This window comes from Emys orbicularis, chromosome 15, assembly GCF_028017835.1.
Source record: "Emys orbicularis isolate rEmyOrb1 chromosome 15, rEmyOrb1.hap1, whole genome shotgun sequence".
NCBI lineage: Eukaryota > Metazoa > Chordata > Testudines > Emydidae > Emys > Emys orbicularis.
The window spans coordinates 28,666,040-28,691,365 of NC_088697.1; the positions used below are offsets into that span (position 1 = coordinate 28,666,040).

The window sequence follows — 25,326 nt, forward strand, 5'->3', positions numbered from 1 at the left end:
CAACAACTTGTGGCAAAACTTTTAGAAAGTCGTTCAGTCTTGATTTAAAGACTTCAAGTTTTTCTGAAAGGAGGTGCCTTATCAGGAAACCAAGGCAAAACCCTGTCTGAACTGGCAGGTGATCTAGGATCTGGCGTTTCGACGGCAGGTAACAAATGCTGACGTGACTCTCCCTTTCTTCAGCAAATGCCTGACCTGCCAACAAATATAAAGACTTAAAATATAAAATATAAAGACTGTTTACGTCATGTAAAATTGTGGATGGATGCGTACATGGCGGATGTATATGATCCCATTGTCAATTAGAATGTGCTCCAGTAACCTTTTCACACATGAAGGCACTGTAACTTAATCTTCTGTCAGTATTTGTTTTCATAACACAAGAGTTATGTGCTGACAGTTCTCTATGATCTCCAGAGCATCCATTAATACTTCTGTTATGCTCCTTGGCTATGGAATTGCCAAAGTAGGCATATGTCCTTTGTGTAGGCATATGCACTCCACCCATGGTACAGTGGAGACCCAAATTCGCTGTAACAGAGGAGAGCCTATCTGGCATAATAGTTAGCCCTATTCACTTGGGAATGGTGACCAAGGCTTTCTTCACCTGATACAGCTGCAGGGGGAACTGTGCGTGTGTGTGAGAGAGGGGATGGCCTCTGGGATGACCCTCATTGGCTTCAATAGGCCATGGATTAGGTCCTAACTGTGGGAAGCCACTGTAGCAAGACTAGTTCTTCTTTACTCCAGCTAGGAACAACCACAACACTGGAGTTGGAAATTCTTCTTTACTCTTTATGGAGCAGTGACAATTTCTTTCCTCCTCCCCTGTTTAGATAGAACAGAGGAGGAGGGGGACGGGATAATCCCTTTGAAATACTGTATTTAGGCCAAGATTTTCAAAAGAGACTAGTGATTTTCAGTGCCCAACTTGACAAAGGAGCCTGATTTTCAGAGGGTGGTTGCTCAGCATTTACTGAAAATCAGGGCTCTTTAAAAGGTCTCAAGTTGAACCCCTGAAGATGGAAGTACCCCAAATCAACAGTCACTTTTGAAAATCTGGGCCTTAATGCCTAGCTGATGGATGGTAATTGCTGGGGATCTGGAGGGTTAGCACAGCGGACACTCCACTATGAATGGAATGAAAGTCCATTGTTTCAGAGCCTTTCAATCGGGGAATTTCAGTAGCAAAATTTCACTATAACCGAATTCTTTCTTTCTATCAAGGTACATGATGTCTATGTTTAATAGGCAGTTATAAAGTAATAAGAGTTACAAAGTATAAACTGTATGTAATGTTTACCCGATCGCCAGCCTTTCCTGACTGTGCCATGTGAATTGCCTGGTCGTTGTCTAAGTTTCGGATGCTTGGGTCTGCCCCATGGTCCAGGAGCAATTTGATAATTTCTTCCTGATTTTTGTCCTGATAAAGAGCAGCTGCCATGTGCAAAGCTGTGTTACCATGAGCCTAGCACAATGAAAACAAAACAAAACACCTTACAGTCCATTGTTCAATTGTACCTTTCAGTTCCCCGCAAAAATATTTTCAGTTTTAAAAAGGTACCCAAAAAATGGAAAACCGTTAATTAAAGAAATAAAGAAATAAGAAAAAGAAATTAATGGAGATATCCCATCTCCTAGAACTGGAAGGGACCTTGAAAGGTCATCGAGTCCAGCCCCCTGCCTTCACAAGCAGGACCAAGTACTGATTTTGCCCCAGATCCCCAAGTGGCCCCCTCAAGGATTGAACTCACAACCCTGGGTTTAGTAGGCCAATGCTCAAACCACTGAAGAGGCCAGAAAATATTGGTTACCTGAGGGTATCCCCATATCTTGTTAGGTGGCAGGGGCCAGATGAGCTGTTTGCAAAAAGAGAAGGGCGTAGTCCATACAGGGCCGGCTCCAGGCACCAGCTTAACAAGCAGGTGCTTGGGGCGGCCAAGGGAGAGGGGCGGCACCTGCGGCAATTCGGGGGCGGCAGGTCCCTCACTCCCTCTAGGAGCGAAGGACCTGCCGCTGAACTGTCGCTGTCGATCGCGGCTTTTTTTTTTTTTTTTTTCAATTGCCGCCGCCGATCGCGATCGCGGCTTTTTTTTTTTTTTTTTTTTTTTGTGCTTGGGGCGGCAGAAATGCTGGAGCCGGCCCTGAGTCCATATAAAGTGCCTTGTAGAAGGAAGTTGAAGGGCTAAAGAAAAGTCACTTATCAAAAAACTAACTTTACACAGAGAAAGTAAAATCTGGCGCCACATGGATGCACTACACACAGTTGTGCGATGGCATGCGTCCATTCACGTAGGGCATCAGAGCTGAAAATGATGGGCCTGATTCTCATTTGCAGTAACGGCTCTTTACACTGCTCTGACATGCACATTAAGGCCTCCGCCAGAAGAGTGTAAACGGGCCTTAGTGGAAATGAGGATCAGGAACAATATTTAATGGATTATATTTGGAGCTAAAAGACATTGATTTCCTGGCCACTGGGCCTTTCCTGTTTCAAAAAAAGCAAGTCTCAGCCACCTCGCCTGTTACTGCTAGAGCGCTTCCAAGTTCCAGATCACTGGGTAAGTGTCCTCAGTGGAACTTACTGCAAAACACTCAGATTAGAAGTGATCCACCTGGAAAGTGGCCAGTTTTTGAAGGGTTACTGCTGTCCATGTATCTCTATGTAATATTAAGACTATATGCTAGGACTGTATATATAATGGGGCTCAGGTACTGGAGCAGGTGAAAGAAATCACACCTGTCATTGGCCCCAACTCTGGAAAGCATCCTATTCAGGACAGCATGTAAGCGTGTGCTTAATTTTAAGCATGTGCGTAAGTGCCATGAAAAGCAATGGGCTTTAAGAACACGCTTAAGTGCTTTCTTGGGTCCTTCTACATAAGCATTCTTAAAAATGAAAAAAAAAAAAAATGTAATTCCTTGCCAGGTCGGTAGGTGGCCTGAGACTGAGTTCTGTAACCGGAGAGGACAGGACAGGACAAAAGCTGTAATGCTGCACAGGCAGAAGAGTCAATAGAATTGATGACGAAGGACTAATAAAAGAAATCTAGACGGCAAGGGATTAATTTATTAAAGATTCTATGATACTAATAATATATTTAACCAGCCCCATAACTTTTATTTTTCAAATCATCATGTATTCATCACAGATGGTGCTCTGTTGAGTTTGTATGATCATTTCCCCTGCTGTGGTTCTAATTCATTTCCCTCTGTTCTATTTATTAACTGATGAAATAACAAATACTACTACTTAGCTATTACACACTGATATGCAGTTGCAGTTATTTTATGAGCTCAGTTGGAAAGGGGATGACACTGAAAGGTACGGGACACAAATGCTAACCAATGTTAGAAGGAGTGGCTAGTAATTTTTTTTCCACGTGCACCACTGATGCAGAAGATACTCTGAAACACACCTCTAAATAGCAAACAAATATGAATTCTTAAAAGCTTTTCTTAGGGATACAAGTTATTTTTACAAGTTCTGAATCAGCAAATCTGTTATGTCAACTTTACCATCCTATAAAACAAAATGACTGTTACTTAGCTATTTATATGGCTTTTCAAGAAAAAATGAAGCACCTGTGTTTATATGCTGTATCTTTGACAACAGTCTTGAGGCAGAAACATTGGTATCTTCAGAAACCAAGCATTAAGCTAGGCAAATAAGACTCTTAACTTTATAAAGCCTGAGCTGTCATTAAAGCCTTTGCATTTGCTGTAATGGAAGTTGGATTAGGGACACTATAGGCTAAATGATGCCTATAGTGGGACAAGGGATAGAGAACACAAGAAGCCTTCTCTCCTATTGCACAGAGGCATGATCTTATGGCTTAATGGAGGGAGCATTACTATTCACTTCAATGCATGCAGGATCAGACCTTTGGTGCACAAGAGACTGGTGACTCTAGTGCCCGCTGTGGCACTAGATTACACACACAGGGTGGGGTGGCTGGGGAGAAGACAGGGTCATGCCGTGCAATACTCCCTACCCCTTTGCATTAGCCAGAGGAGCAGAGCTGCTGTACAGAGCAACAATTTGCTGCACCTTGTAACAAGGTGCACCAGTAATTTCTGCCATGTGCTCTCCCCCAGCCTTGCCAGAGGTATTATGCCCGTCTCGCCAGCACTCCTACTGGGGAGTACTTCAGGGCTGCACCCTCGAGGCACAGTGAGCTCATCATCTCATCCTCCTCCAAACTGTGCTGAGGTTCAGTATTTGCTGCATACTCGGCCCTGGGATGGAGTTCAGGGTCTCCAAGCCCCTCTGCACTTTCGAGAACTCCTCCAAGATTCCAGGGAAACTGTTAATGTTACTGACTTTGTATTGGGCAGATCACTGAATTTCCACACTGTAGCAAGTAAAGAGTCAGACCCATCGAGGCAGGAGATCATCGAAAGTGGCAGCTTTCACTCAGATTTTACTCAATATCCCAGTGAAGCTGGCATTTGCATACATAGGCATGATCTTGAATCATAGCCAGGATCCCAACAAACAAAGCAACCAAGTTAAAAACTTGCCAGTGCACTTCTTCCCTGATCCAAGATCCACTTGCTAGGCCTCTGAATCCCATCTATCTACCCACCTACTCCCTCACCTCCCCATCCATCCATCCATCCATCCATCCATCCATCCATCCATCCATTCATGTCTTATAAGGTTAAGACAGAGCCCATTAAAGTCAGTAGAAACATTCCCACTTCTTTCACTGAGCTTTGGATCTGGCCTCTGGCCTATAGTATCTGAGTATTCCCTTAAGAAGCCTTGCCCCGGATCTCACTGGCTAGTAAATATTGCAAGGATATTTCTTTTAGTAAACTGCTAAACATAAATGGAAGAAAGTCAGACAGGAATCTTATGGGACTCTCTAGACTCTCACTTGGGTGCTTTAGAAAGAGCATGGAAGGCCTTGACTGCACCGGGGGCCAAGGCCGATGCAGTTGTGAAGAAATAAGAGCAGAAGCTGAACAGCGTGCAGAAACTTAAAAGAAATTAGAGCAAACTGAGGGCCAGGTGTGGGCTCAAATTCTTCACATTCTTTAACTACAGGAAAGACAAGAGGACAACGATTTAATCTTTTTTTTTTGTTGGAAATAATGGTTATCAGAGACACAGCAGTGCAGCTGAAGACTCCAGATGATCCTATCAACGTACAAAGAGCCTACAGGATTATTATCAGGAGACAGTGTCAGATACCAGAACCCCATGGACAAGTTATTGCCTGTGCAATGAGTCCTAAGAGATAAAGGGAGAATGATGCAAAAAAGACCAGGGTGTTTCAAAAAATTAAGGGTAAGGAGAGAGACTGTTCTTTACAGATCTTTGTCCCGCCACACAGAGCAAAAGGCACATGCCATTCCCCGTCAAACAGAACTTTATAAGACAAAACGTGCAAGTGTCACTTGTGCATCCACAAAACTGAGCGCCGGGTTAATTGAACTGAATAACATCTTCTTTCATGCTGAATCCTTTGGAGAACAGTTAAGTAAACTAGACAAGGACATGCGTTTGACAAAGAGGGTATTCACCAATGAAAGCTTATGCTCCAATACGTCTGTTAGTCTATAAGGTGCCACAGGACTCTTTGTTGCTTTTTATAGACAAGGAGAATTCCTCAATAAGGCCACATTAAAAAGTCAGAGGCTGACATGATGGTAGGAAGCCACACTTCAGAGTACTCAACATATGGCAGTGAGTTTCTGCTGTTGGATCTGTGTGTTTATAAGCCCAGATCCTCAGCTGGGGTAAATGGAGCTACATAATATTTAACTGTACAGCTTTCTCCCAGTCTCTGTATCAAACCATGTTCATTTCTGGACATTAGATGAATAACTCCCTTCCCCCCTTTCTTCAGAGCTGATGACAAGTGCTGAAAATGTACATTGAGTCTAAACAAATCTACCACTAGTGGTGATGATTTGGTGTTAGGAGTTGTCCCAGATGTCACTCTGTGGGGAGAAATGTTGTAAGACGAAGTTCAGCTGGATTGCTAATATGCTTGCTGGATGTGAAACATAATAAATAAGAAGGTTTTTTAAAAAAGGCTGAGACAGCCTGAACAGATTGAGTCAGATCGTTGGCTGGCATAAATGGGCGTAGCTGTACTGAAGCCTACAGAACGGCACCCGTTTACACCAGCTGAGGATCTACTATTATGTCTAGCTGCTAGGCAAGCCATTATGAGTAAAAACTCCAGGAAATATGTCCAGGGGATGGTCTCTAGTAAAGTATAAATGTCATGAAGTTCATTCACAATAACCATTGCCCAGAGCCTGGGTTAACTGGCCTAGGCTCAGGGAGCTCACATTAGTGTAGATGTTGCCACTTGAGCCGGTGCCCCGGCTCTGAGACCCTCCCAGGTCACCAGGTTTCAGAGCCCAGACTCTAGCCCAAGCAGGAACGTCTACGCTGCTATTTTTAGTTCTGTAGTGTGAACCTGAGACAACTGACCCAGGCTCTGACTCACTGCCGTGGGTGGTTTGGTTTTTTTGCCGTGCAGACATCCTCTTAGAGGCTTGGCAACAGAGCAAGCTGTACTAGGCTGATTTCCTTGTATTTCTCCTGAAATGCAACTTTGGGTCACTGCTTTCATCGGCTGCTGTATGTCACTTCTTTATCTCCCCTTATGGTTTCCAGGAACTGGAAATGTGCGGTAAAATATTTACATTCTCCAAGCTCAAAGTTACAGCTAGTTGTCACCATGAACAACTTCACTGCTCTGTGGCAAAATAGACACATGGTTCTGAGACTTGCTTCAAGGGTGTAAATAATTTGGAGAGAAAACGATTGTGCTGGTGGTCCTTGGAATGAGCCCTAAGCAGCAGGGGTGTTTCCAAGAGTCTGTCTCCATACTGTGGATGGCACAGGTGATGGGGGAGACACGCAGACTGAAACGCGCTGCATTATACTGCTGACCCACGGCACCGCACTGGGCATTGGAACAGCACAATGCATCATTTCAGGCCTCTTTGCTCAACTTGCGACATGATTCAATAATAATCTTCATCCTCACTGAGTAATCACTTTTCTTGCCCTTCCCCTTCCTTCCCAACCCCTTCTCTGCTTATCTCCCTAACTGCTTGTGTCAGTTACTCACGGCGTGGGCAAAGATTCATGTTTGAACACTACTACAGGTACTCTCAATGCAGTATAGATTTGATGCTCCATGTCGAATGTAAGGCCCAGATTTTTAAAGGTATTTTGGCATTGCAGTACTCAGCACTGCAATGCCTAAAAAATGTGGAAGCCTAAATCTCATTTTCAAAGGGGATTTAGGCACTGAGAGCCTAAATCCCATTGACTGTCTATGGGATGGTGGCTCCTAAGGGGCTAAATCCTTTTGGAAAATGAGATTTAGGCTCCTAAATACTTAGGCATTGCAACACCTAGCGCCACGACACCTAAATACCTTTAAAAATTCGGGCCGAAGCTTTCTGGGGCAGGGATTGCCATTTTATTATGTGTGTGTAGGGCATCTAGCACAATGGGGCACTGATCCCCAATGCAAAACATTCCTGAATACAATCCATGCAGCCAGTACTCGATCCTCCTTCAAATCCCTCTTTAAGGCTTACCTCTGCTGTGATGCTCACAAAAGCCTGCCTACTGTTTATGCCTAAGAAGGTGACAAGCTACAATTGTCCCTCTTCCCCTTCCTTCTTTTTCTACTTCCTTACTTCTACTAACGCCCCTGTTCCTGACACCCTACCTTACTCCCAATTTAAAAAAAATAAAATAAAAGATGCAACAAAACACGTAGCTAACAAAGCAGTGGCACTTCCTCCCCATCTTCCTCTGCTTGTATGTTCTATCCTCATCCCCAGACCCGTCACCTGTTTGTATGTTATAGCCTCATCCTCATACCATTCATCTGTTTTGTGTCTTCTAGGCCCTGACTCTGAAAGTACTGAGGAATATGCTTAACATTCACCACATGGGTAAATGCCCTTGACTTCAATGGAATTTAAGCATGTGCTTAAAATTAGGCATGTGCTTAAAATTAGGCATGTGCTTAAATGCTTGTCTGACTAGGGCTGCTTTTCCTGAATCAGAGCCTTAGACTGTAAGCAGGGAATATCTCTCATCTTTGTTGATACAGCTCCTAGTACAAGGGGATTCCAAACCCAATCCGGGTGTGTGAGTGTTACAACAGCAATACAAATGATGTTATTTTATTCATGGTCAAAATGTAAAGCTCCGTACTCTGTTTCTCGCATTAGCTTCCTGCATAATGCCTTCTAGAAAATATTACCTGCGATATGTTTTATAAATGGAAACAGGATACACAGGTTCAAGGTAGCTTTGAAAAGTTGCACAGTCCATTGACTTCCTGTGTTTAGTTTGGATAGTTTGCCATATCTGCATGCAAAAATCTTTTCCTGTGAAATCCAATTGTTATATTGCTTTCCAATTGAACACCCCATGTGTTATGGTTCATGCAAATTAGGCACCAGCGCCAGCCCTAACTCACCTTACTGTTGACAAAGTCCTCAGACATGAAAGCATTTAGTTCTAAGAAGTACTTGAGCAGGGAGATGTTCCCATCCTGTACCGTGTAATGAAGTACTGTCTTGTTGCTTTTAACATCCTGTTAGAAAAACAACAACAAAGCGTTTGCAAAAGAGCTTAGCATGTTATGTAAGTACGCTGGAGAAGACTAAAGGCTAGCTGCTCAACTGGTGTAAATCAGCACTGACTTCCGGAGAATTACGCTGATACAGGATTTGGTCCTGAACATGCAACAATAAAATAATTGTAGAATAAATTATCTGAAAGCCCCTAAATTCTCAGCCAGTATGCCACTGGCCAACATTTCATGATCATGTAGTTGAAAAAGGATGAGGCTCCATATTTATTTCACTTGGTAATATAGTGCCAACACATCTCTGCTTTAATCTCTGTGATATGAATTTAATACGGCCATCCCATTCAGCTTATATATACAAAAAAGGCCTTCCACAAAAGGGTCCCGTAAGAATTACCTCTGTTACCCTGTAATAAGCCTTGTGTATCATGGGAGGAGGAGATGAATGCAGAGAGGAAACTTGAGGGACTGGGGAATCTCTCTCTCTCTAATAAATAATACAAATGATAATAATACCTATTTTTTATATATTAATTGAAATAGGGTTTATGTGAGGTTTAAGTGATGCAAAGACCTTGTGTTGGACCTTTGCACAGGAGTGAATTTTACTCTGCTTTGAGATTGTGAAAAGGAAGATGTAGAAGTTTAATCAATAAAATAATAATAATAGAAGAAGAATGCAGCCTTCCCAAGTGTGCCTTTTGCCATAGACTAATCTGGTTAGGAATACTTTGTTTATGAAATACTGCACATGAAATAGCTGCATCACACACTGCATCACTCACTATGAAATCCGTGATACCGACTTGATTGGAAAAGTCCATTTTATTGCAATTACATCTCAACTTGTTGGTGACAGGGCATCTTACAACCATCTCCGTCTGCCCCACTTCTATTGCTATTTTTTAAAGTTTTCAATGTGTGAACTCGAGTTTGTTGAAAAACAGGTTGTTGGCTCTGCAACCGTTTTGTTCCAGAATTTTTTCACTGAAATTTTTCAGCCAGCTTTTGCAGGAACATAATGTATAGAGTTTAACAACGGACAGAAATGTTACATTCTAGAACCGGACTCCCGTTTTGGAGACATCCATCGGATTCCCTAGTGCTGCTGCTACATTATAGTGTGTGACAGGGCGCATGTGCCCCGCACTGGTACTGCGAGGGTTAGCTCTACTCTCTGGGCCAAGGAGGCCCTGTCCCTGCGGCCCCTCTGGGCATGCTCCGGCTGGAGACCAGATATAAAAGGGAGCACCTTGGCTCATTCAGGGTGGACCGCTGAAGAGGGAGGACACATGTTGGAGCTCCAGCCTGGGAACCGTGGAAGCCCCAGATGGTGGAAGCCTGGGACGCTGAGACTCCGGAGGACGCCCAAGGAGTGTCAGAGCTGCTGGGAGCCGCATTGACCGAAGAGCCGAGAGACCCCGGGGATGCTGCATCAGGAACAAGGTAGGAAGTAGCTCAGGGGGACTAGTTATTGCACTGTGTGGGGTCAGCGTGTTTCAGGTGGATTCCCCACTGACGGGCATACTTGCCACTGACAGGGCCCCGAGCTGGAACCCAGTGGAGCAGGGAGGACCTGGGTCCCCCTACCTGGGCGTCACACTCCCCCCAGGTGGCGGCCCTCTCCCCTAACCGGCAGTCAGGCCAAACAGTCCTACTGAAGAGGGCCATTATACAGTCTCTGGCCATTGGACCATGAAGCCCTGCTGAACAGGGCAGCCCTATTGACTCTGGCTGCTAGGCCACACAGCCCTGAGAGAGGGCAACCATATTGACTTTTACCTCTAGGCCAAGCTATTCCAAGACAAGGGATGGTTGTATAGACTCAGCCATGGGACCATCATTACCCCCATCCCGTTCCAAGAAGAGACAGGGCGCACTTGCTCCGCGACACGGTGTAATCAGTAATTCAACCACAGAAAGCAACAATGTTCACTCCTTACTCGGCTGTGGATGGAGGCTCCCATCTGCACCAGAAGGTGGATACATGATAGCACCTCCTCACTCTGGTACTGAAGTTCTTTTCTCTGTTCCTCGGTTAGTGTAAGGTGACATTGCTGCTCTCGGAACAGGGAATTATGGGACAGAACAGCACAGTGAAGTGGAGTATGGCCTAAAAAAAAGGGAAATAAGGTTAAAATGGTTTCAATAAAGAGTTGATTTAAATAAAGGGTAAAATAAATAAATAAGACATCTTTGGCTCCTTTCACCCTGAGTGACTTCACAGTTATGACAAAAGTGGTTTCATGAGAGACACAGGTCTCACATATATAGTCTGAGGTGCCCCAAAGACACACAGGCCTCAAGGGAGAGGGAAATCACAGAATGGGTCTCTAACACAGATTTTAAATGCTAGTTTCACCGGTAGCCAAAGTGAATCTTTACATATTGAGAAGAGTTAACTCCCTAAGTTGTTCTGGGAGAGCAGGTGGGTGAGGTAGTATCCCGGCTACAACAACACTGCAAACAACAATGTAAGTTGTTCTGTTAAGTCAGGGCTCCCTCTTTTGTCTGTTTCATCTATGTGCAGCATCTTCTCTTAAACCTAGATTGTGAGCTCTGGACGTTTATACAGCGCCTAGCACATGGGGGTCTTGATCTGTGACTGGGGCCTTTTGGCATTACCGTTGTACAAAAATCAATCAATCAATCAATCAATCAATCAATCATCATCATCATCAGTCATTTGCACTAGCTCTGAATCTTTGCCTCATTTTCAGCTCTTTTTCCAACAGTTCCCTCTATTCTGAGAGAATTCCAGGAATATTATCGTGTACAATTAACTCAAAGTAATGAATGGCAAATTGCTTGGGAATACATGAGACGTGATTAGAGACCATAAACCTTAGAACCCATTATATTATATATTATACAGGACTTTGTTATCCATTATGGTCCCAGTTCAGGAAAACTTCCCTATTCAGGCAGGGGACATAAGCATGTGCTTATCTTGAAGCTTATGTTTAAGTATGATTGAATTCTATAGCTTAAGTTCTTTCCTGAAACAGAGCCTATGACGCCAACACTCTCCTTGATATCCTTGCACACCCAAAACTCATTGAATTCAAATATCTGGGCCCCAAATATCCATTATAATTATTATTTGCTGTGTTGTTGTAGCCGTGTTGGTCCCAGGAACTTCGAGACACAAGGTGGGTGAGGTAAAAGCTTTTTTTTGACCAGCCTCTGTTGGTGAGAGAGACAAGCTTTCAAGCTTACACAGAGCTCTTCTTCAGGTCAGAAGCATTTGAGCTTGTCTTTTTCTGACATGAAGAAGAGCTTTGTGTAAGCCTGAAAGCTTCGCTCTTTCACCAACAGTGGTTGGTCCAGTACAAAATATTACCTCACCCGCCTCGTCTCTCCATTATAATTATTATTCATTATTATAATGCCACCATAAAAATCTGCAAAACCAAAATGTGAAGGAGTTAAAACTGAAACTATCTTACCTTCAAAATCCTTCATTTCTAAATCGTACGGGAAACCTAGTGACATAATAACCTAGAGTTGACAAAAGCACAGGAGAATTTAAATTCAACAGAACGCTGTTTAAAGCAAAAACCAGTCAAAGCATCCATAAACATTTGTAACATTCCCAGAGCCGACTGACTGGCAAGAATTTCTGTTGATGGCAGAATACAGATGAATCCAATTATAGGTTCATGCACTTAGCCTCCGTATTGGAGTTAGTGATTGTTTCAAACCTGTCAATTATTTTGTCCCAACTGTAAAACTATGGGTGGCCATTTATTTCATCTTGTCTGGGAATGTTTTCAAGTATTAAAGGTGGCAGCAGGAGGAGAAATAACAGTATTATGCACTTTTTCGCTTTCTTTATGACGGCTAGAGAAGGCCTATTTTTTTTTGTGCAGGATAAGGGATTTTTTTCCTGCTTGTTTTTTAATTGGTAATATCAGGAATGTTAAATCTTACCTGTTTTTGCTGGATGTCTAGTTGGAGGATACAGAATTGTGAATTGGGAATTTTCTCAATCCTTAACTGAAGGGATACGGCAGGGGCTGAATCATTAACAAACAGGTTTTTTCCTTTTGTCGCATATAGGGTGTTTGTTTTTAAAAATATGTTTAATTCAAATAACTTTAGAGAGTAATAATTATAATAATAATCTGTACATCAGTAGCAACTAAAAGCTACAGGCAGAGATCAGGGACCCTTTCATGCTTAGCGCTGTATGTATGCATAATGGGCTTAATCTTCAGGAAGAGAGATTTAGGTTAGATATTAGGAAAAGCTTTCTCACTATAAGGGTAGTTAAGCTCTGGAACTGGCTTCCAAGAGAGGTTGGGGAATCCCCATCACTGGAGCTTGTTAAGAACAGGTTGGACAAACGCCTGTCAGGGATGGTTTAGGTTTACCTGGCCCTGACACAATGCAGGTCCCTTGCAGCCTCACATTTCTATGATTCTATGATAACAGAAAGAAAGTCCTTCCCCCAAAAGGCTTACAGAATAAAGGTCACTACTGGGCATGACTGAGAGGCCAGTCACAATCACAAATCAGCTGGGTAAATGTCGTTTCCCCTCGGATATTGATGATATCACAATCCTACTGGATCATAGAATTTACCAGGAAAAACAGAGGGAAAAGATTGAATTTCTAATGTAAAAAACATGTAGAACACTTTTGCTCCCTTTAATAATAGCCAAGCTTACAGACCTTCTTTATCCATCATAAAGAAGCAAAGAAGAGCATCAACCCATTTTTCCCCTTTGCCGGTTACCTTAACCATCACTTGAACTTTGGTCATTGATGTACTGAACTGTACTGCACACTGTACTGTATATGAGAGATTCAGAGGCACTGGGCTCTGATATTGAACATGCCTGCTAGAGCAAAAGGCAGGATAACTATTGAGCTGTGAATCCTATCCAGAAAGGCTGCACAAAGTCTATCTATGTGGGTCTGTCTATACCAGGGTTCAAACTCAGGCTCAACTCCCCTTCCATCAACACACAAATCGTGTTGACCCAGGTTCCCAGGACTCCATGGGGGTGGAGGAACCGAGCCTCAGTCAAGCTGGGATCCTGTTGCTTTGCAGTGTAGATGCAGCTCCATGGGATTCATGCTCCAGGAGCCTGCCAAAAGTATTCCACCATACTGAAGGGCTGGCCTTCTTTGTCCTCTGGACACTTACGTTTTGTGGACAATCAAGGTTTCCTGCATTGCATCACGAACTAAGGGCTAGAGCGACCAGATTTGGGGAGCGCACTAGGAAGTCTGGGATATGGGTGGTTGGATTTGGGCCTGCATAATGCAGTGTAGACGCCGGAGTCCCAGGTTGTGTCACTAAAGTCCCACTTAAACCCTTAGAACAGGTCTTAATATTAATTCTGTTGAGTTCTATTTTAACAGCTATAAATTTTAGTCAGTGCATCTATGTCAATGATGGTCAAGTACTTCAGCCAACTTTCTTTAGCGCACTCTGCACTGGGTTAACAAACAATATAAACTCAGGCCTTTTAACCCTTCCTGTAATGTGAACGCATGTGTATTTAGAACTATCTTAGAAACATATAAATAACAAGCTGTCTCCACATATTATCACTTACAGCATAACTTCATTTCCTAAAGATCTGTTGACATTGGCAATGCTCATGTTGTAAAATTTTCATGTGTAGCAATATGGCAGGCTGAAGCAAACATGCCTGCTTGTAATATCTGGGGCAGTATGCAAATGAAACTAATAAAAGCAGTTAAGAATTTCTATGGAAATGAGCATTGTTTGGATTTAATGCAGAGTGCAACATTTGAAAACATTCAGCTCTTTTTCCCCCAGATAGGGTGATATAAAGTGATGCTTCATACAGGCTCTTCATCTAAAATACTAGAAAGTATAACATTTCCCCTACTTTTGTTGAATAACCTAATTTCCCCATAGCATAGCATCTTAGCTGAGATTTTCAAATATAAATACATGTACTGTGATGACTCATTCAGAACCCTTAATACTTAACATACAGGCATGAGACACTAAGTCTTTGATTGAATTTGGCCCCAATTTCAGAGACACCTGGAATCAGTGCCAACTTTACATAACGTGAATGTGATTTATCCAGATAAAATATTGACACATGACTCTGAGTTTCCTCCTTATTAATCTCAGTTCATTAAGGGGGAGAAGAAAAGTTCAGAATTAAACCTTAAAAATTCAAGGATTTGCCTACACACATTGGGGAGCCTGAATATATTTTGCAGCACTTATTTTAAGTGAAAAAGATGCATTTCCATGAAAAAGGGTTCCGTCGGTTTTACAAGTGCCCCACAAACATTCCCTTCAGCCGAATCCTCCCAGTCAGATTCAGCACTTTATGAGCCTGAGTGAAAAGAATGTTGTCTTAAGCACTCTGTAAGTTACATATTAACTTCCCATTTATGAATTAACTTAGGGCTGTGTATAAGGCATGGTTAACCAGTGCTGGAATTCAAACGGCCAGAACTAAGGTGATCTTGCAACATTCTTTCATTTACAATGCAGCGCCATCATTAGAGGAACTGCCCTACCTTAATCCTATCATTGTGGGTGCCAGAACTTTGTCAGGGAAGCTGCCTACAGTGTCTGCTGGTATGAATAGAAAGCGAGGTAAAGGTTTCTTTAAAGTTTATTAGCAACCAATGATCTACTAAAGGGCCAGATTCCAATACACTCACCCACGTTGGGAAGTATCTTGCTCTGTGAGAAATCCTGTTCAAGTCAATAGGATTTCTGGCAGAATAAAGCTAGGGTGACCATATTTCCCAAAAGGAAAACGGGACACTCCCAGCCACTTGCCCGAGTCCCCTTCCCCCGTGTGAGGCTATTGTCAGTCGGAACACTGTTGCCTGCTGGAAAACTGCCCCCTTCCCCCCTGCGTGAGGCTGTTGCCTGCTAGAACACTGCCTCCCCCCTCTCCCCACCCCCTCGTGCAGGGCTGACATCTCTGCTTGCCTCCCCCCTGCACATTCTTCCTCAGTGCACCCAACTTTTTTGACAAAAGTGGGCATTTGTCCCTTATGCTCTTGCCAACCGATCGAGTCAGCAAGAGCAAACGGAACAAATGCCCACTTCTGCACACACACACACACACAAAAGAGTCAGGCCAGCTGGGACAGGGCTTAAAAAAGGGACTGTCCCGGCCAAAATGGAATATATGTTCACCCTAAATAAAGCACTATTCAGTGTGAGAAAGTGTATCAGAATCTGGCCATACAACCAGGCAGGCAGAAACGCACAGGAAAGAATGGCTCGGCAGGTGGCCCACCAAGTTTACTGCTATCGTTAACAGAAGAGACATTCAACGGCACAAAGGGCAGTCAGGTGTCATTGACTTTCAGTAAGAATTGGAGCAAGGGAGCTGATCAATCTGATGGCAATGAAGCTATGACAATTTACGCCAGCTGAGGGTCTGCCATGAATGCCGACTTCCTCTTTGTGCCTTTGAAAAGCCACATCAATAGCTCTTGTCTCTATTTATCATTTAAAAAATAGATCTGCTTTTGCAAACTGTGTAGGGAGCTAGTCTACGTATCCAGGGACCAAATTCTGCTCTCATTCACAATGATATAAATCTGGAGTAACTCCGCTGATTTCAGTGGTGTTACTCCAGATTTACACCTGTGTAAATGAAAGCGTAATTTGACCTGATGTGCTCCTATCATTGTTACCTTCTCCCTCCCTGTGACTCCTTCTGTTTGCTACACCCACTTGTTCCATGATGTCTCTTCAGATTGCAAACTCTTCAGGGCAGGAGCTTTCTCTTAGTGTGTTTGTACAGTGCCTAGCACAATAAGGCTCAGGTCTGACTGGAGCCCCGGGCACTACTGCAATGCAAATAACAAACAATAACAACAATAATATGCCTAGATTTCCTCTACCAGGTTTGGAGCTAGCATCCACAACACGAGTAGCAAGATAGTGACATGATACAGCCATCTCCTTTGAAGTGAAGGGCTGACATATTAGGTGCAAGTGGCAAAAAAGACTCCTAATAAAGGACTGGAAAGAATGAAATCAAGCCAAAAGCTTTTTACTTAAGGATATATTTACTTCTGAGATGTTCATTTTAGAAACACATCTTGTTACATTCACGGCATACAAACAGAGAAATTAGATAAAAACAAAATACTCTTTCTGGAAGGTTGCAGTGTAACACTATTTCTTACAATCCAGAACCTTCACAAGATGAGAACCAAAAACAGAGAGAGACGATGCAGGCTGCTCCATAAGGCACAGAGGCACAACTCACACAGCTTGCTCTAGACTGGCTCTTTGCAGACTGACTGCTGCTAGGCTCAGATTGCATATTTCGTTACAGAGCCCCTTAGCCTGCAAGCAGGACCAGGAAACCCCTGAGAACTGAAATTTTAGCATGGTTTTCAGTACACCATCCCAATACTGTGATTTCTTTGCACTTCTATATTGCTTGCAATTAAAATAAGGAAGCTGTTCCTACCTGAATGACTTGTGCGTATCCATATGTTGCCGCGAGATGTAAAGCAGATTGCCCTTTATCGTCCACAGCATTGACATCAGCCCCTGTCAGTATCAAATCATAGACTATGGCTGGTTGTCTGGCAGCTACAGCAACCAACAGGGGAGTCTGAAAATAGCAGCAAAACAAATACAATACAAGACTCCAGCAACAGTGAAACTAATAAAAAAGAAAATGCTGTGGAGGGGGGAGAAGGACTCCGTGCAGGACCCATGGGATGACTGAGCCCTCACGTTGCCCAAGGATGCTCCTGATAGAAAGGCATGGAGCTCTTGTCATTGGCAGTGTTATGAGAAACACAGTGCTCCCTTCTGAGCATAGACAGAGACAGAAACATGCCTGGATAAGGCCCTTTCATGAAACAGTGAAATAAATCCTGTACTTGTCCCCAGGATGAAATTCACCCTTGTTCCGAAGGCTTATGACTCATGTATGGGAGATGTGTTTTTCAGTGGGAATGAAGTGATGCTCATGATGAGTGCTGGCACAGAGGTGAATTAAATGCTGCAATTCTGGTTTGAGCAGGGTACAGTGTCTGCATTACCTTTCCTCTGTGCTCCTTGGCATCTAGTCTTCGCAGCTCTCTCATACGCTCTGCGGCTGCCAGTGTGTATTCCCTCATACCTTTAGCTGCATAAATATGTAGAATTCTAAGACAGTAAATAAAGACACTGATCATTGCCTATCCATGAATCATCCTGAAGATTAATTAACAGTTTTACAGCACAGCACTATCTGGTCTGTGGTTTTATACTGTGAGTGCTGGACTCTATAGTAAGGGCATATGGTGTGCACCGAGGAGCCATTTAAAGGTCTGATCTTGAAAACAGACATAGTGCTTGCTACTATGAGTTAAACCTATTGATTTCAATAGCGTGCAGTTTTACTCAATTCTTGCATAGCCTAGTTACAGGCTTTCTTTCAGATGAATGCACTCTACCGGGACTGAGATTCACCCCGTGCACTGGGCAGTTCTTAAGCCCTTCTTAATAGAACGACAATGTTATACTTGCAGTGGTCCAGTAATATTACAGTATTACATTATCCCATGTATATGCAGTGGACACATGGGTAATACCTGTGCATCAAAAGTAATAAAGATCCTCTTTTAAATGATTTCATCTCTAGGATAAATCCAGAATTTCTTGTCAAGGTGGTTCTACATGTTTTTCAAAGCTAGTGGCTTGAAGGAAAGAATGTTATGTTGATTCTATTAAATCCACAGGACAATCAAGTTATAAAATAACAGCAGAAATATTCCTTACAGATTAGGGTTCGTTGGAGCTGAGGTCTCTAATGATGGGGGAAATTCTACACCGAGGTGCACTTACTTCTGCAGTTTGGATGAAATTCCCCTCTGAAGAGGGCTAGCACAAACCTATGCATCACTTAAGTCCCACCCATTTCAACCCTGCTTTGAGGTCTTCAAGTGGGATTTAAGCTGTACATAATTTTGTGCTGGCCCTGTGTGCAGGGGGGAATTTTACCCTGTAAGCATTAGTACTGTGATGTCAGTCAGCTGGGCATCCTTCTCCTTATTGTTCTATATTTTTCATTTAGAATAATATAATGATGAACGAATGCTTGTTTTCTTAGACAACTCTGTTCTGTCCAAAGTAATTGCCACAAATTTATTGCCTCAGGGCCACAGTCTGCACTCTAGAAAACATGTACAATGTTAACTGGGCATTTGATTTCCAGCCAGCCTCGGTATTAAGTGCAGCCCCACTCACCCTGGCCTTCTGTCTAGATTATTTCTGCCAAAATAAGGACAAATGTGCATGAAATGAAGCTTTGTGGGATCTGGGCCACGTTAGGCAGTATATAAGCTAGAGCAGGTGGACCACACACCCGGACATAAAGAGAAAAAAACATAAAAGGTGCTGACACATGAATTAACAGTCACAATACCTAGATGGGTTAGAGTTCCTGTTAGCTTGGCCACATTAATAAAAAAACATACATCTGCTTTCTGAAATGCTGATGCACAGCTGTGGAAACAGTCAAACAAACCAGCATCCAAAGTGCATGCAGATAGGTAGGAGCAAATTCTCTGCTGATATAAGTGGATACAGGTCCTCTGACTTCTGGCACTTCAGCCATTTATACCAGCAGAGAATTTGGTCCAGAGAGCATGATCATGGATATCTTTACTGGGAGGTGATGTGATCTACTAGATATGGCACCGCACTGAGAGTCAGGAGATCTCAGTTCTATTCCTGGCTCTGCCACTGACCTGATCTGTGACCTTGGCCAAGTCACTCTGTCTTGTCTACTCAGACTGTAAGCTCTTCAGGGTAGGGATTGTCTCCTAGCATGTGTTTGTGCAGTGTCTAGCACAATGTGTCCCCACTCTCAATTGAAGCCTCTCTAGGCCCTACTGTAACACAAATAAATAACAACATGATCACAGGACCAGTTGCATAAGTAAGGACTACTTGAGTGAGGAAGGTTTTGAGCCCATATTTGGCTCACAAGAGTCTCTTTTAGCATACATTAAATCAACACAAAGCCATGTAATTAATCGCTGGTTATAGTCTCGTAACCGTACTATCAAACTAATATTATTGCTTTCCAAGCCAGTATGTTTATATTGTGTCAAATGCCATGGGATACCTCTCTGAGTATGAAAAAAACACTCTAGGCATATGAAAGTTACTGTAGATCTTTATTGAACATTGTTTTTTTTTTTAATCTAACAGAACAACCCAGAAAGAAATCCATAGACATCACATCATCACTTTATATACAACTGGGAGATTTTACATACAGTGAAATGAAAAAAAAAGTTTCAAATAAATCTTGGCAAACACGGGCCTGATTCACAACTGCACCACTCCACTGTTACGCTGGTATCACTATATTACCAGCATAAAACTGGAGTAACACAGTGGTAGATCAAGCCTCATCTAATTAATTTCTTTGCTGGGTTTTTCTGCAAATTTAAGCCACTAATACCAGTAAGCCTAAGCTACTGCAGTTTTCAGACAATTTTATGATCATTTGCATGATCTGTTGTTTAAACCCTTTAGATTTGTCAATAGTGAAACCTGCTTTGAAAGTCTTAGAGTCTTAGAGACACTGGACCCGATTTTGCAGTCCTTACTCAGGCAAAAACTGTAAAGTTATTTGGAATATTGCCTGGGTAGAAGGAGGAGGAGTGGGCACCAAGTAGTTAACCAATGCAAGGTAACAACCCTTTGAATAAATTCATTCCAAAAATACTTCTAAATGCTATAGTCATCTAAGGCTCCTGGGCTTTATGAAGCAGAAAAACCCAGAGAAATTGTGTTCATCATCTAGGAGTCCCTTGTGCATTAAGAAAACAGTTAACAAATGTTAAAAATGGATATGTCCTCACGCAAATACCTTTGTCTGTGGCATGATGCCATGGAACACCAGTAGTGATATTTACAATAGCTTTAGAGGGGGCAGATGCTATTCATTTTCCAGTGAATAAAAACAAAATGCAATAATGATGCTGCATATGCCTGTGACTCTAAAAGACTGGAATACAGAGGAACTTTCAATGTTGATAAGGTACGTTAAAGGTCTCTAATTTGACATGGCCTGTCTCCAATTTTAGGATTGTAAACTGAACTAAGGCCCAAGAACAAGAGAATGAATGACGGTGCTGCCAGTATTGCCACACACCCATCTGAATTTTGGAAGGCCCAGTCTTCTCAATGATCTCCTGACATAGGGCCATATCTTGCAATCCCATTGGGACCAGGTTCTGTCTCAGTGCAATACACAACATCATGCAGCAGCCATAAAATATGACTCTACCAGTTTTAAAGGGGAACATTTCACATACTGAATGCTGAAAATGCATCAGTCCAATTGCCCCTCTCACTGAGCTACAGACATGAGGACAAATCTGTACATTTTGCAAGAATGATCAGTAAAATGAAATTAAGAAGCAACTGTACAATTCTTTGCCTAAGTAATTTTGTGTTCCTCTGTAGCTGGTGACCTCTTTTCACACTAGCACATATCTCACCAGTTCTGTTTATATTACTGGTCTTCAGACTGGCTAACAATTGGTGCTACCAAAGGAATAAAAATATTCATAATCATACAATGAAATTTTTCAACGGTGTTATCAATCAAAGGACCATCTCATTTCAGGCCCCACACTTAAGCTGGCCTTTTTCAAAAAGATTTATTAAGCACAGGTATTGGGGTAGTTTCCTCTACCTGAACAAAGCAAAGATATAGCTGTGTGACCGTTACACATAGCTCAAGAAAATATGGCTTGTAAAGTAAACCCTCTAAGATGCCCTTAAGATACGTGTATCCAAATGCTACAGTCAGACACTACAGGGTTAGCAAATATGTTACTAAAAACCATGTCAGTTTGAGCCCATGTTCCACATATGAGGGTGAAATTTACTCCTTGCAGAGGTCCAGCACAAGAACCATGCACTGCAATATTTCCACTAGGAAGGAGTCACTAAAAGTGACTTTAGCCGTACATGAGTCTCATGCTAGTCCTGTGCACACAGGTAAATTTCACCCTGAGTGCAAATCTCATATTCAGGGAACATTAGTGGTGGTTGACAACAAAAAATCTTAGGAAAATAAATAGCCCAAACCTGTTTTTCTTGTACACTCAAAACGCTCGTTGATTTCACTTGGAGTTTTGGGTGAACAAGAAATGTAGGACCAGGCCCCATATACATTACTTTAAAGCCCTTCAACAGAGAGAGTGTGATTTAAAACATACGTATCATTGTCTTCATCTTCTAGAAGCAGCTTTTCAATGGGCAGAGTGCTGATCACTCTTCTTGCATCCTCGAGTTCCTGTGGGGCTGGCTCTGGAATTGAAATGGGAAGTGGAACGAACTGTGGCCCAGGAAGCGAGGATGAAGCCGGCTGATACTGCAGGGTAGATGCTGGTAATGCAGAAATGGGCTGAGCCCATGGGAAATAGGTAAGAGGGGACTGCTGGTCTGTCACCTCCAGCTGCGGCACAACAGCTGGAGTGGTGCTTCTTGGCTGTTAAGTACAAAGATATCAGAATAAGGATACTCACTATCACAGTTAAAACATCTTTTCCTGGCTCCATAAAGTTTCATGTTCAATAAGAAAATTTTCACCAGCTCACCAGAAAGAAGGATGCAACTTGGTTAAAACTTGGTTTAACTTGGTTAAAACCCCAGCTGCCAGCAAGCCAGCAAATGCAATCTCAAAGTTTTACTCGTACATATCACATTCCCGTCACCTTTCCGGTCTCCCTCCTGCCTCCACTTTTGTAAGCATGCAAGGCATCCTTTCAAGATTATTATAAATTGTATTTGGACCTGCTATCATAGAATCATAGAATATCAGGGTTGGAAGGGACCTCAGGAGGTCATCTAGTCCAACCCCCTGCTCAAAGCAGGACCAATCCCCAATTAAATCATTCCAGCCAGGGCTTTGTCAAGCCTCATCTGTGGCTCTCTGATAATGTTTCAACACAGATGGAATGTGTCAGGGTAAGCTGACATGATGCTGAACATGTCCTTGTCTACATTGACCACCAGTCACTCATGGTCAGCATCATGTCAGCTAAGTCAAGATCATGTTTAAACATCATAAGATTTCCCAGTGAAAACAAGTTCCCTGGAAGCCTTATTTAAAAAACCCCAAACCACACCCTTACTGAAAAAACTGTATTGAAATAAACTCAGAAACAGCATCTGAAACACTCAGATTCTCAAGTGCAGTTTTGTCCTAGCTGTTTGTCCAAACAACAGAGCCTATTGTATATTTGATATCTGATATTCTGTGCATCTAGACAGAAGATTATAATTTATGATCCACTCTAATTGAAACTTCATGAGCACCATGAATCAAAGCTGTAGGATTCCTTGTTAAGTTGGAGCTGATGGCAACATGACTTTATTACTCTGCATTATTTTTCCTTAGCTGCAGACAATACTCTCCTAAGATAAAATCTGCCCATTGGCCTGATCCAGCTCTCACTGAAGTCTATGGCAGTCTTACCACTGACTTCAATGGGAGCTGGAGAAGGTCTCATGAGAACAATGCAGAATGGTTCATGAGTTAATTAGGTAGTGAGTGCTGGAGGGTTTGAGAGAGCATGGAACAGGCAAGCTTTGTTAAGAAGATTGGATTCACTCCGACTTCAAAATAGTCAAATCTTTTAATCCCTCTCAAACTACAATAATTCTCAGAACAATCCCCCTAACTTCCAGGCCCAGGCAGAGAATAAATCAGGCCATCACATTAGACAGTTAGGTTACTAACAGGAATTTGTAGCTCACGTAGAAAACCATACGAGAGACTCACACCAAGAAGAGACAGTTGCATGACCATTATAGAGAGGGCCTCTAAGGCATGTTTCTCTACTCAATCTCACTTCTCAGGACTGTTCTCCTTGCATATGCAATTATGGCAGAGGAAACTACTTCTGATTTTTCAGCATCACTTGTATAACTTTTTACTGCGGACATCATCCTTGACAATATAATGTGAGGCAGGGATGTCAAGCAATACATAGTATAAAGATAAATTTAGATAAATGTGGCTTCTCATAGCGCCTACTGGAAAGCAGATTTGCCTTCATTTCTAGGTATCTTTAGCTTACCGCAAAATTGGTGATCAGCGGCTGGGATGCGTAAGTCAGAACTGAAGAGGGTCCAACAAGTGTATAACTGGGACACATAGGCTGAACATACATGTCTGCTGTGTATGGACAGCTGACTGCTTCATGTGACATATAATCTGGGTAAGTTGTCCACTGGGTTAAGGGCTGTAGGGTAGCAGGAGAAGGCTGAGAGAGCCAACCAGAACATAATGCCCCTTCGTCGGTAACTGGCAATGAAGAGGCAGTAACATCCATATCAATGCAAGGCTGGCCTGCAAAACAAGAAGAGAATTGTACCAAATGTCAGCCAAAGCATGGGCTGAAACCAAGCTGACGAACAAATGAAAATAAATGTTTGGAAGCATTACCAATTGGTGAATAGGACGGAAGTGGCTGATGGGGCAAAACAACCTAGAGAACAAAGAAGAATATTCAGATATCAGTTATTCCTGAAAGATTTAAACTCAGCATATCTTGAGAAACTCTTGCTCAGAGCAGAAGTAGCAATAAATATATTATCATCCATTGCCTCTTAGATGAAGGTACCATGTGCCTGTGTTATACCGGTATGAGAGCAGTTATTGAAAACTATTTCAGGGTGAAATTCACCCCTCTGCAGTGGGTCAGCACAAGATCCATGCTCCACTGAAGCTTAAGTGGGATTTAAATGATACATGAGACCTTGTGTGGCTCCACTGCTCAGAGTGAATTTCATTGTTAGTGAAGATACAGTCAAACTGCTTCCCTCCAGGAGTTTAAATACCAGAATAAATGGATCTAGCCTAAGTATAGGAAATGAGGGGCCAGAGAGCTTTTTTGGACAGCTTCGGTAGCTTTTAAGGTTGCTTTGCATGTTTTGTCTGGAACAGTATATACACAACAGGTCACCTGTATAACAGAGTGTTTTCAGCACACTACAAAATAGGAAATTAGACTCCAGGGGGAAATAGCTCCGCAAAGTTTTAGTGGATTTTTAAGAATTAGACATTTCTGTATCTCAGATGATACAAAGTACATCTGCATAAGGCAACTATCCTGAATCCTGTGACTTATTTTGCTGATTTTGGTATTTTAAGCTTGGGTTTTCAAAGAATCCTAAAGGAGATAGGTGCTCAAATCCCACTGAAACCCAATGGGAGTTGGACACCTAACTCTCTCCTTTGATAACTTCAGCATTGCTGAGTTTCATGGTCTTGAATGAGCCGATTATGCTAGTGTAACCTGCTGTCTTGATAAATGAGCACTAGAAAGATACGTGATCTAAGCACTGGACTGGGCACCACTCTACTGAGTTTTAGTCCTGGTTCTGAAACTGAACTCATTTGTGGCCTTGAGCAAGTCACTTAACTTCTCTGCCTCCTTTTGTTCCTGTCTAAGGGCTTGATTCTGCAAGGTACTGAGTTCTTTCAACTTCCATTAAAATCGATGGGAGCACATGATGGAGACGGGCTGGGTGCCTATTCAGTCAGAAAGGAAGAGCTTTCCTCAGGCATTCTGTGTTTTTTCTTACCGTTGTCGCTGCAGCTGCATTAACACTATGAATGATGTTCCCACGTTTCCTCTTCAGTAGCTCCTTCACCGGTTCTTTGACACGGACACCTTGATAGGGTCGTGGCTGCTGCTGATGCTCTGAAGCAGAAGCTGAGAAATATAT

General features: G+C 42.6%; 2 protein-coding genes across 2 annotated transcripts in view; both read right to left on the minus strand.

Annotated features, from left to right (window-relative positions):
* Positions 1 to 123: 123 nt before the first annotated feature.
* LOC135889572 (NF-kappa-B inhibitor delta-like) lies at positions 124 to 17,699 on the minus strand. The gene is made up of 7 exons (XM_065417436.1): positions 17,622 to 17,699; positions 17,039 to 17,185; positions 12,038 to 12,089; positions 10,532 to 10,701; positions 8,475 to 8,591; positions 1,304 to 1,468; positions 124 to 195 (listed from the first exon to the last, which is right to left on the minus strand). The coding sequence occupies exons 1-7, from the start codon at positions 17,697 to 17,699 to the stop codon at positions 124 to 126; spliced, it is 801 nt and encodes a 266-aa protein (XP_065273508.1).
* A 4,067-nt stretch (positions 17,700 to 21,766) lies between these two features.
* The window catches only part of POU2AF1 (POU class 2 homeobox associating factor 1), a 43,211-nt gene continuing 39,651 nt past the window's right edge, over positions 21,767 to 25,326 (minus strand). Inside the window, exons 2-5 of the mRNA XM_065417054.1 lie at positions 25,183 to 25,313; positions 24,041 to 24,083; positions 23,673 to 23,944; positions 21,767 to 22,078 (exon numbers count right to left, since the gene is read on the minus strand). Coding sequence (XP_065273126.1) covers positions 21,767 to 22,078; positions 23,673 to 23,944; positions 24,041 to 24,083; positions 25,183 to 25,313 — 758 coding nt within the window. The remainder of the gene's footprint in view (positions 22,079 to 23,672; positions 23,945 to 24,040; positions 24,084 to 25,182; positions 25,314 to 25,326) is intronic.